Here is a 15,244-nt window from a genome sequence, read left to right as displayed (position 1 = left end):
GCGGCAACAGAGACCCTTTAGAGGACGTCAATGGGGCCAGTCGCAAGATCTCAAAATCGAGGCTGACTTCAATGTGAGTGCCGAACCTGGAAGCTCGAAGGAAGTGCACCTTGATGAATATTTGGGCATTCCAATTACATAGTTCCCGTGTACACGAAATGGATCTCCTCTGCGGGACTGAATCCACAAGTCGACATTACACAACCAAGTCGACATCTTAAGACCAAGAGATGTTGAGCGCCATCGATGTTGCGGTTTCTTTAAGTGAATTGAAAGTCCATTTTTGGTATCCGCAATTCATTCTGGCGAGACTAATGAAAATAAGACCTGTGAATGACGAAGCCTCAAAGCGTAGTTCGTCACAGTTAGCGATGTTACATTTTCTCCGACAAGTCGATGTGAAGACAGGAGTCGATATTCCCTGGAGTCACAATTTTATGACAATTGAAATATAAAGTCGTATAGTGTCGAGGCTAGCGAGATCTATCTGCAAGGTCAAAAATGCAATCAACAATGAAGTAGGGAGTGCGTAGATCAGGTTATTCAATAAAACGAGGAAACGAGCTGGCGAGCTCCACATTGCAAGTTTCTTAATTTGGTACTTACTTGAATCCGATTATTGCTTTATTTTCTTTGCTGCCGGTCCGAAACAAGGAATCAGTCACGAAATAAACATAAATTTGTGATAGGTAATGATCAGCACTGCTTTGTTCCTTGTATATGTCTGAAAAAAAATCACAAAATTTCGGGCTGATTTTGAATAGCGCAAGATACTCAGTTTCAGCACCAAAAACATCCAATGACATACGAAGGCAAAAAAAAAACTCAACAGTAGCGATATTAAGTCTGAGCTTAAATCATTTCTATCATCTTTCTTATCCTAATGGGGCTGGTTTACTTGAAAACTGCTTTTGCGTCCAATCCACTGGCTTTTGAACAACTCTTAAGATCCGGATGTTTTTTTGACTCGCTCATCAGTTAGGCTCTGACAATCAAAACTTTGGTAGTATCCGTTTCGTCCATCTTCGATATTGCGACAGAAAACGGCAGCTAGGCAACAAAAAATGAAGACCTCTTCAAAGGTGCCAAAACAAGCTGCTATCTCCCAGACCTGAGCTGAGCAGGTGACCTACGCGTATCAAGTGTGGACAACAATTACAGCGCGTCGTTGCTGCCAACTGAGAACGACTGAATGTTCAAACCATAGCACGTTGCTTCGTGGAAACCAAGTTCTGCAACTGTCAGTTTGACAGCCAGCTGTCAGTCATTGAGGTGAGACTATTTGATAGGTGTCATTCTTCAGATGGTATTGATTTCCTATAGTAGTGCTGCTTTGCCAAGCAACACAAATCTCTAAAGTACACATATTTCTTTGCTTTGGTTTCCGTCTAGACCGAATCAAATCATGTAACATCTTGACCTTGACGATCCATTGCTCTCCTCCCTATCTTGTAAAAAGTAAAGCTGACTCAGCTGACAACGTTTCGGCATGAGAAGCCTCATGCTAACCAACAGCCAGACAGTGGGGTGCCTCAATGCCCCTTGAGAAGCCTGAAAGACCCCCGGGCTCTCGAACCTCTTCTAAAACACCCTTTTTGTAAGGTTTATTTTCACCAGCCTTTCTTGTGACCTCAAGCGAAGTAGTTCTCAGCAACACCTGGGAGCACATGCAAACCAAAACTGTACATTTATGCAGTACTGAATGGGGTTTTTAGTCTCTAAAGATTTCTTATTGCATGCTTCTGGAAGAAGCAAGAAGCCTGAACCAACTTTGAAACTTCTGGTGGTTTGCAGATTTAGATGTTTGGAGCCTAATTGTCGTTCTTAAACATGAATGGTCAGCATTCAGCGGTATTTCAAATCGTATCTATCCCTAAAAAGATTGCAAGTCTTCTCATGTCCTTTCGTTGTGAGCTTCAAATTGCGTCCAATCCTTACGAAATTAAATCTGCAAACATTCTCGTGTTTCTCAAATCTAGAAATTCCACAGAATTATCAGACGGACTGTCTCGTTCGATTTCTAATGCTCATCATGTATTCGGCAATCTCTGACTTGTGATGCCTAAGCGCTCAACGGAAAGCTCGTCCAATATCGACTGCAACCAAACTCGCAACTTGTCAATATCATTTTGTTAGTTGCTTCACTGATTGGTGCTAGTACCATTTCTTTGCAGAGGCTCTACACTATTGATACAAGGTATTCTTCACTTTCACTCTCTACTTTTACTCTTGTTTGCTTTGACATTCTGGATTTCACTTTTAAGACCTCAAGAGTTGAAGGTGAGCTCGTCGAACACCATCTACACCTTCATCCAACTCCTTCAATAACTTGTCTTCAGCCAAGTCTTCCGAGCTGGGTGTAAATAGTTGCAGCAATGATCATAGAGAGTTTGATTGGGATACCTACGGTAGATTGCTGAGTAAATGGTATCGATGCACTCTTCTATCTAGTGCTTACTTTTTTGAGAAGTCCCGTAACTTGAATACTGTATCGTCATTCAAGTCCTTCAAGATCCAGTCAAACGCGAATATTGACAATGCTGGGATCTCGTAGCGATCACTTAAACTATACAGTTGACATCAAAGATCCATTCCTGGTAGTTTCGCAGTGATTCCATTGGTATGAACGACTCAATTATGGCTCTCACTGCTTAGTTCGTCAGCGTCTTTGATTTCAATGCGTGATGTACACCAGATTCGGCAAATTCACCAGTATACATCTTGTGAAAGACATAACTGACAGATGATCATACAATTTAATATACAGGAATCTTAACTGGTGTAGAGTTGCTGGCTGATTGTATGATGAATGTGGCATCAGACAACTTTGAGTTCAACACGATGCGGCGAGAGTGACTGGCAGTCATATTAGCGTCCATTACCGGAAGTGGAATATTGGATTGTGTCTTATTCAGTATGATTATTATGGAGACAACTACACGAGTTGTCTCAGTTGGTTGACAGTCGTATACATACCAATTCGCCAGCTGAGCAATAGTAATTGGCTGTGTTGCTCTCCAGCTAACGGCTTTGACTTTCTCGGCAGGACACGCCTTCAAGCCGGCGAACTCAACAGTGGATACATTCAACGATGAAGGAGGCAGTCTCTCAGAAGTGAGGGAGTCATCTCCACGACTTCTATCAAGACTCATACTGATCCTTGATCTGAGTTGGGAGCAGACCGTGGTTCCCTTGAATAGGGATGTTGTTACGTAATGGGATTCATATATGTAAGCTTCTTTCGTCAAATGAAAGTCCCAGACCATGTTAGACTTAGCACAATCGGTTTTCCGTATCTTTAATAGAAGTTACAGTCCATTTCTCGTTTCTAGATTTCATCTTGTAGGCCCAATAGCAATTGAGGGTGTTTCTGGGTGTTCAAGCTCAATACCATTTGCTCCTGGCCAATACCATTTGCTTACGGGAATGTCAATCTGTTTATTATCATTATCAGAGTTGACGACCAAGGTTGCATCCGTAAGCTTGGCATTGAATGGGTACCATTGAAGACGAGTATCGGGTTTCTCGGTTGACCTTTTAAATACAATTTGTATCGCAAGCTGGAAGCCTCGTTTGGGGGAGATCCCAAAGAGTTTGGGATTGTTTTGCAGCGGATTTGTCGAAAATCCGTCGTGGAACAAGTTGAATATCCTTTCGTCGCCTCATTCTCTTTTCACAAATCCATCAACGTCAACATTGCAGAATTTCAAAGAAGCTGTAACGTTGACCTTTACAGCCAGTTCGACCAACACAGTAATACACTTAAATATGGCAGCAATGGCAACACCAGGAATCGATGTTTTAGTCATCCCTTCGACTGGCGTGAATGCAATTCTAGGATAATGACTACAGCTTGAACCAGAGTTTACATGTTCGATTAGAGCCTTTGTGTAGTCCATGTCCACTTCCCAAGACCACGACCATGCTAAACGAATAGTAACTGTATCATTGTATCATTATCGTCTTCGAGGATGTCAGGCCACTGTTGCACTTTATCTCGAATGACGTTGGCTCTCATTTTCCAAGTTTGCTGCAGTTTGATGAATAAGGGTCAGTTTGAAATCCAGCCTGATATTCATATTGATCGAGACACACATTGTAAGTCTGTTTACGACGAATTCTATACCAACCAGAGCCTAGTACGTTGTGCTTGGCGAACCTATGGGATTCTCCTGCTCCTGCTACGATTCGAAGGAGAAGAGCCATTGAAGAGAATACGCGACGCGAGATACAAAGGGGACTCAAATAAAAACGAATTGAGCGTCTGGCCAATGATTGCACAACAAAGATATATAGCAAACTGTACAATACATGACGAAAAGCCATATGTAAATCGGGCAGGACAAATAGCATCATTAATTGGACAGGAAGTGCACACCGGTACGCGGTACGCGTAAGCACTATATTCTTGCTAAATTCCCCCTTTGGCCAGTATCTGAGGCAATGAGGCAATCTGAATGTATTCATACGAAATTCCAAACACCTTTAAATTTCCACCTGCTTTATTCAGTTCCCCAGTGCACATCGTTATCTAGAGCAGCATAAAATGCTGGAATCGAGTTTTTCCATTCGTTTCTATACCTACATTGACTTTGCAAAACGAGACCGTGTACATGCTCTACGCCTTCTTCACATTTCGACAACACAAGGAATTTGTCGAAACCACTGCTGGAAGGAGGAAGAGCACTATGAGTGTCTCCTAGAAGCTACCATCCATCAGGTACGGCAGATATTTCCCTGACAAGTACCTGAAACGCTTCATTTTCCATTGAGTTTCCCTGTAGTTGTCATCTTGCGGTCAACACACATATTCTTACCCTTCAACATATTTCAACCATCTAGATACGATGCGGGATGATACTATCGTGTATGGACGTGTTCCTCCCTCTTCCAGCACTCCTCGGTGGGCCTTGGTTTTCGACATTTGACGTTTTTTTTACAAAGAGCGGTTTTACGTTTTTTTTGTCCCTGTAGATGGCAACGGTATTGTGAGAGTGAACCCTCAAGGTCTCTCAGCTTGCAAGCCCTTGCTGCAAGCTGTCGGCTAGACCTTTGCATACATCCACCATTCATGGTGGTTGGCACGAGCAACCATCCGTCACTGGATGAATCTTGTTGTGAGTGACGAGCCCAAGTAAAAGATTCGACGACAGGATTACCTGCGAAAAACCACGTCGGCGGGAAAGTAATGGGCACCTGCGAAATTGGTTGCCTCAACAAAGCAGCTCCTTGTGAGATGTGGCGTTTGAAGTGGCCCTTCGATCCTTTATGGTTAGTCTGGGACAGGGGTACTGCTACTTACGGACGTTGAGAAGGTATAGTGTAACATGTTTATTGGTTGACATGGTTAGTTTTGAGATTCTAAGTCTCTCGTCCTACTGTCTTAGGGCTTTGCCTTTCTCGACACTTGAAATCAAGAGCTCTAACTATGAGGAGCATGTGGTCACCACCGTGCTAATGTGGCCATAGCCAGTTCCAAGCCTGGTATACAAAACACAGAGGAGCACGGTGTCTGAGTTATGAAGCTTGATCTGAGAAGTGTTGCCAATATCGTCTACATAGGTCATCTCAACAGAATTCGTAGGAAAAACACGAGAACTCCCCCAACTATGCATCTCAGTGACCACATTGCATAAAATATAAGATCGTTTGAGTTGGGACAGAAAACTTTGGCCAAACATGTTGAATACGATGATGCTACAACCTTTCCCTTTCTCCAATTTTTGCTGTAAAGGTCAATACTACCCATAGAGATATTCCGTTATCACTGGTAGAACCTCTTCCTTCCAAACGTGAAACAGATGCAACATTCGTCGTCAAATCAGCAAATGATGGCCTCGGTATCGAGATCCCTGTAAGCAACTGGGCCTTGGCAGATGCTAGTGAAGTCTTTTCTTAGTGTTTTCGAGTAACTTTGCTGAATTTGGTGGACACCCTCGAATCGAAGTCAAAAATGAACATTATGATTATTTGACATCCATTCTATATCTGTTTATTGTCTACACCACCGGCATCACGTGCTATATTCCTATATTCCTTCCTTATTTGCCATTATTATTATCATTGCTATTATTATAGTGCCTTTGACAGACCCCGTCAATTGACATGGGTGTTCCGTCTGCAGCGTTTGGTTGCTGCTGCTGCTGCTTTTGTTGCTGCTGTTGCTTCTTTTCTTTGTTGGCTTTGTTTGTTTCGATTTCAATGTCGTGGGCAAGTCTATCCTCAATGAAGCCCTTGTATATTTCGATTTGAAACTCGTCGTACAAAGAGCCCGGATCAAGCAGGCGGAAAAAATTCGTTGTGTGGGCAAAAGTGTACTTGGGTTGGTCATCTCTCACGTGGCTTTTGAACACTGCGTATGTCGGAATATTACGTTCCCAGGCGTTCCAGTAACAAGAATTCATGGTACGATGTATATCTTCAGCTGCAGATAGTCCCTCTACAGTGGATAAACGGGTGACGAGGGTGTGAGAGATTGCTTTCTTTTTGAAAAGTAAAGAGGTTTGTAAACCATACTTACTTTCTATAATTGATGGAGGAACAGTGACCTTAGCATCCGTGAGACTCATCTTGCCAGATTCTGAAGGATTTGAGGATATGGATACTGTGTGAGTGATGTGGTGATGTGGCAAACGCAAAGGTATTGGCACATACCATTTTTCCTTTTTCGATGTGGAGATCCCACAGCTAAGGATGTGACAGAACGAGTCAGTGATCATTTTTGTCTCACAATGTGTAGTGTGCTTCATAGAATTTGTAAATTTCTGATGTTGATGACAATGTTGATGTTGAACATCAATCATTGAAGATCAATGATGATCATCATCGCATTGATCAAAAATCAACAAATGAATGCACTGATGATCAACAATCATCACCAATAGGTCATAGCTCTTGAAGCTTTCGATGATTCCGAAAACATGAGTTTAGGACTTAAGATTTTGATCCTTACCTGATGACGATGTACCTGAAGCTGACATCACATGCAATCTAATAGTCTTTCTAGATGCGCGAGGTCTTCGTACACTCAGTTTCTCCCAATCTCAAGCTCGACACCTTGTCCAGAAAAAAGAGAGTTCGTCGAAACCCCAACAAGGGAGCAAGTGCTGATGAGCAGCAAAGAGACACGATTCTTCATGCCGAAGCGTTGGAATATGTGATTGGCGATCAAGAAACGCGATACCTCATGCACTCAATGCTTATTGTGACTCTTTGAGCAAATACTATAATGACGCTCTTACAATAGGGACAATATCAAAACTATCATAATGACTTTATAATTGTCCAAGTCCTTGCAGCCTCGTATGAGCGTCAAGTATCTAAACAACAAATACAAAGGTTAGACCCACATCGTTCAACCCACACATCCAACCAACGCCAAAAACATGAGCCTATCAACAGAGGATGATCAGTACTCACATCAACAACCTGCTCAACTTCCAGTCGTTGTCTAGCCTCCTTCAACCAATCCTTAGCAAGTCGTTTAGGCCATCCTCTCAACGAATTAAGCTCTCTTGTAGCCGAGTCCAAATCACCTTCCCGCATCCAATGTTCAGCTCTTGCCACGATAGCTTCAACATCATTACCGGGCACTAGACCCTCTTTAGCAAGTATAAAGTAGGATAATCCAACAGACAGCATGTACGATATCGGTCCTGCATCATCAGGTACTAGTTGCACTCGTCGTACAGCATCCTTGACGTGATAGAATCGATCTTCCAAGTATGGAAGTGTGGCAACACCTGTTTTACATATATCGTTTGGAATGGATTCTAGTAGTGTTTCGACAAAGGCTCGTCCGCGACCTAGATTCTGAATGGCTGCTGCTTCAGTTGCAAATCCAGTTCGGATGGCTGCACCTAATGCGGTATCGCGTAATACATCTACGGCTGCTCGGAAGGCTGTTGCATTATATTGTCGTTCTAGTCCTTCACCGGCATTCAAAGCAATCCGTTCTAGATGGTGTAGTTTGAGTGCTAGATGATCAAGTCTAGCTAATCGACCAGCTCGTTCTTTATCTACTCGTGTCTTGACTTCCTGACTATAATATCGTTCTAAATCTTCGGCTTGTGCTGCTAATTCTTTCACCATAGTGGCCTTGAATTCAGCATTCTGGGCACTCAAAGCACGTTGTAGTTTTTCGGCATGTTCAAGTTCTATACGAGACAGTGCCTCCTTGACTTTCTCATCAGTAGCTTGTTTGAATGAGGCAGCTTGTTCGATGAGAGCTGTTTCAGCAGCAACAACATGTTCACTTAATATTTCCGAGTATTTATCAGCATGTTCTTCTAGTTGATGTTTGAGCTTGGCTGCTTCTGCTATGCTTAGAGACTTTACATATTCAGCAATGGCATGCAGTTCATCACGGACATCGTTTACGACCGTTGGTGAAGAATTTAGGGAGGATGACAATATGTTTACAACACGAGTGAGGCTTTTAACAATGGGTTGCTCTGGAATGGTCTTTAAGGCATCCTCAATATCCTTGAAGCTCTTTGGGGTGGTAGAGGGAGGGTTTGAAGGTGCTGTTGCTGGTACTGGTTTTGGTGTTGGCGTTGCGGGTATTGCTGGGGCTGATGGTTTTTCGACAACTTCCTTCTTCTTGGACTCTTCCTTTTCGTCGGACGGCGTCTTTCCAGATTTAAGAGCCTTCAGTTCTTCAGTTGATAGGAAGCCATCACTTGATGGTTTCGGAGCAGCTACTACCTTCTTTGCAGACTCTTCTACCTTCGTGACAGTTTCTTCTACCTTTTTGATTGTTTCATCTACTACAGGAGGTAGATTTGGACCAGGAGGTGTGACTACTGATGGTATGACTTCTTTGGCAACAGTGACAGCTTCCTTTACGACGTCTTTGACATCTTCCTTGATGGCTTCCACTACAGGTATAGCAGCATTAACTACAGCAGGCACTGTATCTACTACATCAAGAAGCACTTTCGAAGGCTCTTTAGTGGCTGCCTCTACTTTTACTGGTATATCGTCAACCTTCACAGGTTTGACAGGCTTCACCTCGTCCTTCTTTGCTACCACTACCGAGGATTCCGTAATGGTAGACGATTTTGTCTCCTTTTTCACTATAGGAGCAACTACCTTTTCTACATCTTCCTTAACTTGAGTAGCAGCCTCTCCGACAGCTTTGACAACAGCAGGAATGGCTTGTTCTACAGATGGTTTCTCTACAGCATCCTTCTTTTCGACAGGCTTAACTACTGGTGCTACAGCTGTAGCTGGTATAGGATCTCGTGGTTTGGGAGCAGAACCAGGCTTCCAAGAATCACCATCTTTATCGGTAGTGGTTGTAACAGGAACTGTCTTTTCGACCTTTACAGGCTTAGGCTGACCAGTGACCATGGCTTTAGCAGTCTCGTATTGATCTTGTACAGTTTCAGTCCACCCTTCGACAGTATGCTGAATGGACGTGACTTGTTTGACCACATTGTCCTTGGCAGATTGAGCAGATCTCGTGACACTCTCTATAGTCTTTCCAGCAGATTCCGACATTTCACCGACCGATTTGGCAGCATTTTCATATGTTTTGGTGACCGTCTCGATAGCTTTACCACTACCTTCTCGTACATCACGGACAGCTTTTTCTACATTTTCGACAGCTTTACCAGTAGTATCCTTGATTTCGTCGATAGAAGTAGTTTCTAGCTTTTTGACAGCGTCGATAGCGAGGGATGCACCGGGAACATTATCGACAAACTGCTTTTGGAATGAGCCATTGTCGTTTGCATGTAGTGCATAGTAGCCAGCTCCACCGTAAGCACCAGCGGCCAATAGAGTAAGAGTAAATGTATATCGGATTATAGGGAAGCCCTTCTTTTTGGCATTGGTTGCATCTGTAGTGGCAAACTATGTTGTGTATGTGTCAGAAATGTGCGAAATTTTCAGAAACACGACTATAAGATGAAAGGAGTGAGCATACTCTCTGAAAAGGGCCCTTTATCCTAGCGGGCTTGACTACTTTTAACAATCGGCCTGTTTGCAGCATTATTAAGTGTCGATGACTTTTGGTTGATGTTTGGAGTTTTCGAAACGTGAAAGTGACAATGTTGTACCAACCTTCCAACGACAGTTTTAAAAAGATAAATCACGCATACGTACGCGTAAAATACCGTATAAAGGCGTAAACGTTGATATTTGATGTCGGAACGATTCGGCAGAACGAGAAACAACATTGAAATTTAAAGCCGTGACAATAGCGAGGATTAAAACTTCATGATCACATCCTAAACCTCTTAATAAATAGTTTTGATGCAAGACTCACTTCTATTTGCATCAGTTTCTTTATGCTTGTGCAAGCTTACTCCAACATTAACATTTGAAGTCAGCAAAACACAACGAACGAAGCGATGAGCAATAAACCGGCCACGACACTCACTGTAGCATTCGGCAACGTCAAGTCATGCTTTGTGAATTTACCTCCGTCATGGGTTACTGCTCTTACAGACCAACCAAAGGCAAGTTCGTTGCTGAGTGATGTCACTGAAGTTCATCCCTGTCTTAACACTATATTATACTTAGGCACTACGAGCTGGAGGTGTAGTTCTAGAGCTCTCATGGACTGAAAAGACAGAGCAAGGTCCTCGCAAACGTTCCGTCTTTGTTGGTTGGGCTGGAGGATCGTCATCTAATTCAAACAGGGATGCAAACAAGTTTCCCGGTGCTCAGTCAGCTGCCACGGGAAACGCATCGTCTGCTACTGATGCCATCGAGATGGAAACTGTGTTTGGTCAAGGCTTAGGTCTAATTGCTGGGCAACGAGTTAATGTCGAGTTTGTCAAGACTGTCGAGACTGGCAAGTCTGTTGATGTCGAGCCTCTTACTGAAGATGATTGGGAAATATTGGTATGAATGTGATAGACAAGTGTCATTTTGATGGTCTGCTTGACCAGATCTTGAACCCATTGCATAGGAACTACATGCTGGATATTTGGAGGATCAGATGCTGAATCAAGTACGAGTCGTTTATACAAACCAGATCATTGCTGTTTGGATTCATCAGAGGACATGTATACGGTTGCGAGTCTGTAAGTTTGTACATTTGCTTCCCAAAACAGTCGCAAAAAAACACCACTTAATCCGGTCAAATTGTAGTGTCGACAACTCCGTCAGCCAAATGCGTCCGTCTAGACATTGATGCAGAAGTCATAGTAGCACCTAAACAACGTAAATCACATCTAATACCCATTGATGCACCAGCTCAACAAATCACTCCATCGTCACCATCAAAGAAGAAGGCCACCACACTATTACGCTTATTACCCAAATCCCATCTAACCGAGCTCGACGAATCAACAACAGATGAATCAGTCGTGCATATAAATCCACTAAACGCCAACGGAGAATTCACAGATGGCTCCATAGTAAAAGTCACTCGCCGTGAATTGAAGAAGCCAGGTGAAGAAATGAAGGATGAAAAGGATGAAAAGGGATCTCCTCCTACAGGTCTATTACGAAGTGTATTCGCTACTGTGAAACACTCGACTTTTATACCTGCTGGTCATTTGGGTGTTGGGAAGGATGCTGTCGAGGTGCTCAAGTTGCCTCCATTTTCAAGAGTCAAGATTGAAACTGCTTCTAAAGATGCGCTGAAGGGATGTAAGGTACTGGTACAAAGAGTGGTTAAGAGTGTTGGTCCGACAACTGTTGTCCTCAAGTAAGAACATCGCCGTCATATTCTATCAATATAATTGTTGAGTTTTCTTTCGCCCATAGTCAAAAGAATTCGGAAAAGGCCATTGTTATCGAGACAGTCAAATGTAAGCTTCAACAGCCTTCGTGGTTCATAAATCAAACTTAGTCTTCGCCCTCTTTTTAGCTTGGTTGACAACACGAGCACAACAATATCCACTCATCATCACAGATGGATGTGTGCTACGATTCCCTCTATTACCAAGTCAACCCCAATCAGAACGATACCTGACTCTTTTCATTCGTCTCATCCCATCTGGAATGAAGGAAGACGTTGCTCTTGCTTCAGGAGTGGGAGAAAACTATGTGATTGTAGACAATGATAGAACGGCACAGTCCGTAGTTGTTGATGAGGGTAAAGAGACTGAAATAGGGCCTGTCGATACTGATTGGTTAGTACTGAATCGTGTGTGAATCCCAGGTCCTGTCTAACGTCCCTTTTTTCCTGCTCTCGAGTAGGGACCTAGAAGATCATCTGCCTATCTTAGGAGGTGTTGATGATTTATTAAAGAACATTACTCAGTACGTCAAGTCAAGTTTAAGTCGAAGAACCCTTCGAAAGAAACTGAGTGCTCCTGGTATGTGATGCCCAATCCAGTCGGGGAGTCGATATCTATTTTCGCACTCCTGATTTGTGTCTTATTCTGTTAGCACTTGGAGGCCTGTTAATTCATGGAGCTCATGGGTCTGGACGAACTAGTTTAATTGATGCCGTATCTTATGAGCTGAGCAGAAGTCCTGATACTTTAGCTCGTGAGTTAGCTGTATTCTAGTTTTATAATTCAAGCCGTTCCATTCAAGATTTTTTGCTGTAGATACACACATGGTGCAGTGTTCAGAATTGAGTACGGAAACAGTGCCCAAAATACGAGAAGCGATTCGGAATGCATTTGATTTGGCTGCTTGGAGAGCTCCATCTATACTCGTGTTCGAGGATTTAGAGAGAATGATACCCGTTGAGCAAGAGGTGACTCTGTTGGTTTTCGTCAAACATTTTATAATTTTTTTGCTAAGCACATAAGTACATTAGCAAGGAGATTCTAACGACAAGACAAAGCAACTTTCCGAATTCTTTCTCGACATTTGCCAATATTATCGTACCCGACACAGCATATGTGTGATCTGTACATCAACAGCTGCTACTGCTCTACATCCAACGCTCCTCTCCTCACACACACTCGCCGAAACACTACAAGTTCCACCACCTTCCCGAGCAGGTCGTAAACTCATCCTCGAAGCACTCATGCAAGCATCAGGAGACATGACCCGTACAGCTGTAGAATCCAAAAATGTAGACGTAGCGGTCGTTGCCGGATCTACCGAAGGATACTTGCCTGCTGACTTAAAAGTATTGGTTGAACGAGCTGTATACCAAAGTGCTATGAGGAGCGTTGAAGCCACGACGGCATTGATCAATTCGTTAACGAAGCCGAATGGACTGAATGAGTTGGTTGATGGTATGAATGGTGCCAGTGGAAGTAGTAATGAGGAAGGGTTGTTGCAGATTGATTTTACAAAGGCTCAGGATGGATATGTGCCGAGTTCGTTACGAGGAGTTAAGTTGCAGACTTCGGACGTCTCGTGGAGTGATATTGGAGGTAGGCTCTTCAATCGTTTCGTACATCTTGTCTTTTATTCACCATTTTTACGGATGAGACTCCAAACAAAACTGGCCAGCCTGACCCCACATCCCGACATAAAATGAGGCCATCACTCACATATTTCTATTTCATCACCATTCATAGGCCTGTATGAGACCAAAAAGGTCTTATTAGAGACCTTAGAATGGCCTACCAAATACGCTCCGATATTTGCCACCTCACCACTTCGTTTACGGTCAGGTCTCTTACTTTACGGCTTCCCGGGCTGTGGAAAGACACTGCTAGCATCAGCAGTAGCCAAAGAATGTGGCTTAAACTTCATCTCCGTGAAAGGTCCAGAACTATTGAACAAGTATATTGGTGCTTCCGAACAAGCATGTCGAGACTTGTTTACACGAGCACAAGCCGCTCGGCCATGTGTCTTATTCTTTGATGAATTTGACGCTATAGCTCCAAGACGAGGACACGATAATACAGGCGTCACTGATCGAGTCGTCAATCAAATGTTGACGCAAATGGACGGTGCTGAAGGACTCGAGGGTGTTTACGTGCTTGGAGCAACATCACGACCCGATATAATAGATCCAGCATTATTAAGACCTGGTCGTCTAGACAAGTCACTTTTGTGTGGTATGCCTGACGTATCTGAACGAGAAGATATCTTGAAGGCTGTAGCTAGAAAACTTAATGTGGATCCAACAGTCGATTACCAGGAATTGGCAGTCAAAAGTGATGGATTCAGTGGAGCTGATTTACAAGCCATGATGTATAATGCTCACTTAGAAGCTGTTCATGAGATGATTGATGAGCAGGATCGGGAGAGAGATGAAGCTATGGCTGGACATCATAGAGATGATGTTAATGGTAGTCAGCAGAATGGGGTTGTTGCTAAACATAATAATGCTGCTGATGGACCGGCTGTTGAGTTTGTTATTGCTGATAGGAAGGACGCTAGTAGTGTTGTGAGAATGACTGCTGCTGAGAGGGGCTTGTTGGCTCAACGGGTAAGGCTGTGTTTGGGTCTTTCGTTGTGGGCAAAAAAAGATGTATATCAAGCCCACTTAATGAACTCAACTCTCTGACGCTTCACGTTCTAGATCGAGTCAATACATAAAGACTATTCAGATAAACTTGAAGTTCTATACCCAACCACGTCAGATGCCTCGAAATCGGCCAAAGACAAGTCATTGGATACAGTTGTAGTACGTGCCTCATTCTTCTGTTGCAACGCAAAAAAACCTGATTTCTCACGTTGTATTGTCCAATAGCATCTAACGGTCATCAAGCACAAACACTTGGTATCTTCACTATCATCTACTCGTCCATCTCTTGCTCGAGAAGAGCAAGCCAAATTAAATCGAGTGTACGATGAATTCGTTTCTGGACGTGGAGCTCCCGTTGAAGTCGGGAAGAAGGCTTCCTTTGCATAAACATTTGATCTTTGTTTCTTGGAGATGGAATACATTGTTTGCACTCATAGTCTTGAGTTGGAGCACCTACTGGAAGTTTGCAAGAACGCTGCGTTTGCATATGATACACCCAGGCTTTCAGATACATTGTTTACATCAGTATTTTCATACTGTGATATCCAGCCCTCATTGCCGAGAGTACATACAATTCCTTTTTAGTTGTGGAGCACCTGTCGAAAGCTTGGAAGAAGGATTCGTTTGCATATGACCCAGATTTTCAAAGACATTGCCGGCATCGGTATTATCGAGTTGTGATTTCGAGTTCTCAATCAAAATCCGGTCACGCGTAGACATTGGACGTGCTTTGTTGCGCTTCCTCTCTCATTTTTCCACAAACACGACAGTTTCGTCCTTCAAACCCCAAAAATTATTTATTGTTTGTTCACAGTTTTGACAAAATACCACACATCATTACTACAGCATATCAGATCATAGCTTACATAAGAGTCGTTAATCCACACCCAAAAAATATCA

At 43.1% G+C, this 15,244-nt stretch overlaps 2 protein-coding genes across 2 annotated transcripts; one reads left to right on the top strand and one right to left on the bottom strand.

Moving 5' to 3' along the window:
• Window positions 1-7,274: 7,274 nt before the first annotated feature.
• On the bottom strand, window positions 7,275-9,997 carry SmJEL517_g03116 (uncharacterized protein; the record flags this gene model as incomplete). Its single annotated transcript, XM_031169044.1, has 3 exons — window positions 7,275-7,319; window positions 7,420-9,858; window positions 9,932-9,997. The coding sequence occupies 3 exons, from the start codon at window positions 9,995-9,997 to the stop codon at window positions 7,275-7,277; spliced, it is 2,550 nt and encodes an 849-aa protein (XP_031024937.1).
• A 361-nt stretch (window positions 9,998-10,358) lies between these two features.
• Window positions 10,359-14,731, top strand: SmJEL517_g03115 (uncharacterized protein; the record flags this gene model as incomplete). Its single annotated transcript, XM_031169043.1, has 13 exons — window positions 10,359-10,439; window positions 10,531-10,854; window positions 10,922-11,036; window positions 11,104-11,665; window positions 11,725-11,768; window positions 11,828-12,092; window positions 12,160-12,278; window positions 12,352-12,453; window positions 12,516-12,667; window positions 12,731-13,298; window positions 13,446-14,305; window positions 14,399-14,503; window positions 14,570-14,731. The coding sequence occupies 13 exons, from the start codon at window positions 10,359-10,361 to the stop codon at window positions 14,729-14,731; spliced, it is 3,459 nt and encodes a 1,152-aa protein (XP_031024936.1).
• Window positions 14,732-15,244: the final 513 nt, after the last annotated feature.

Source organism: Synchytrium microbalum (assembly GCF_006535985.1).
Source record: "Synchytrium microbalum strain JEL517 chromosome Unknown SmJEL517_scf0015, whole genome shotgun sequence".
Classification (NCBI taxonomy): domain Eukaryota; kingdom Fungi; phylum Chytridiomycota; class Chytridiomycetes; order Synchytriales; family Synchytriaceae; genus Synchytrium; species Synchytrium microbalum.
This window is presented reverse-complemented; position numbering and strand designations above follow the sequence as displayed.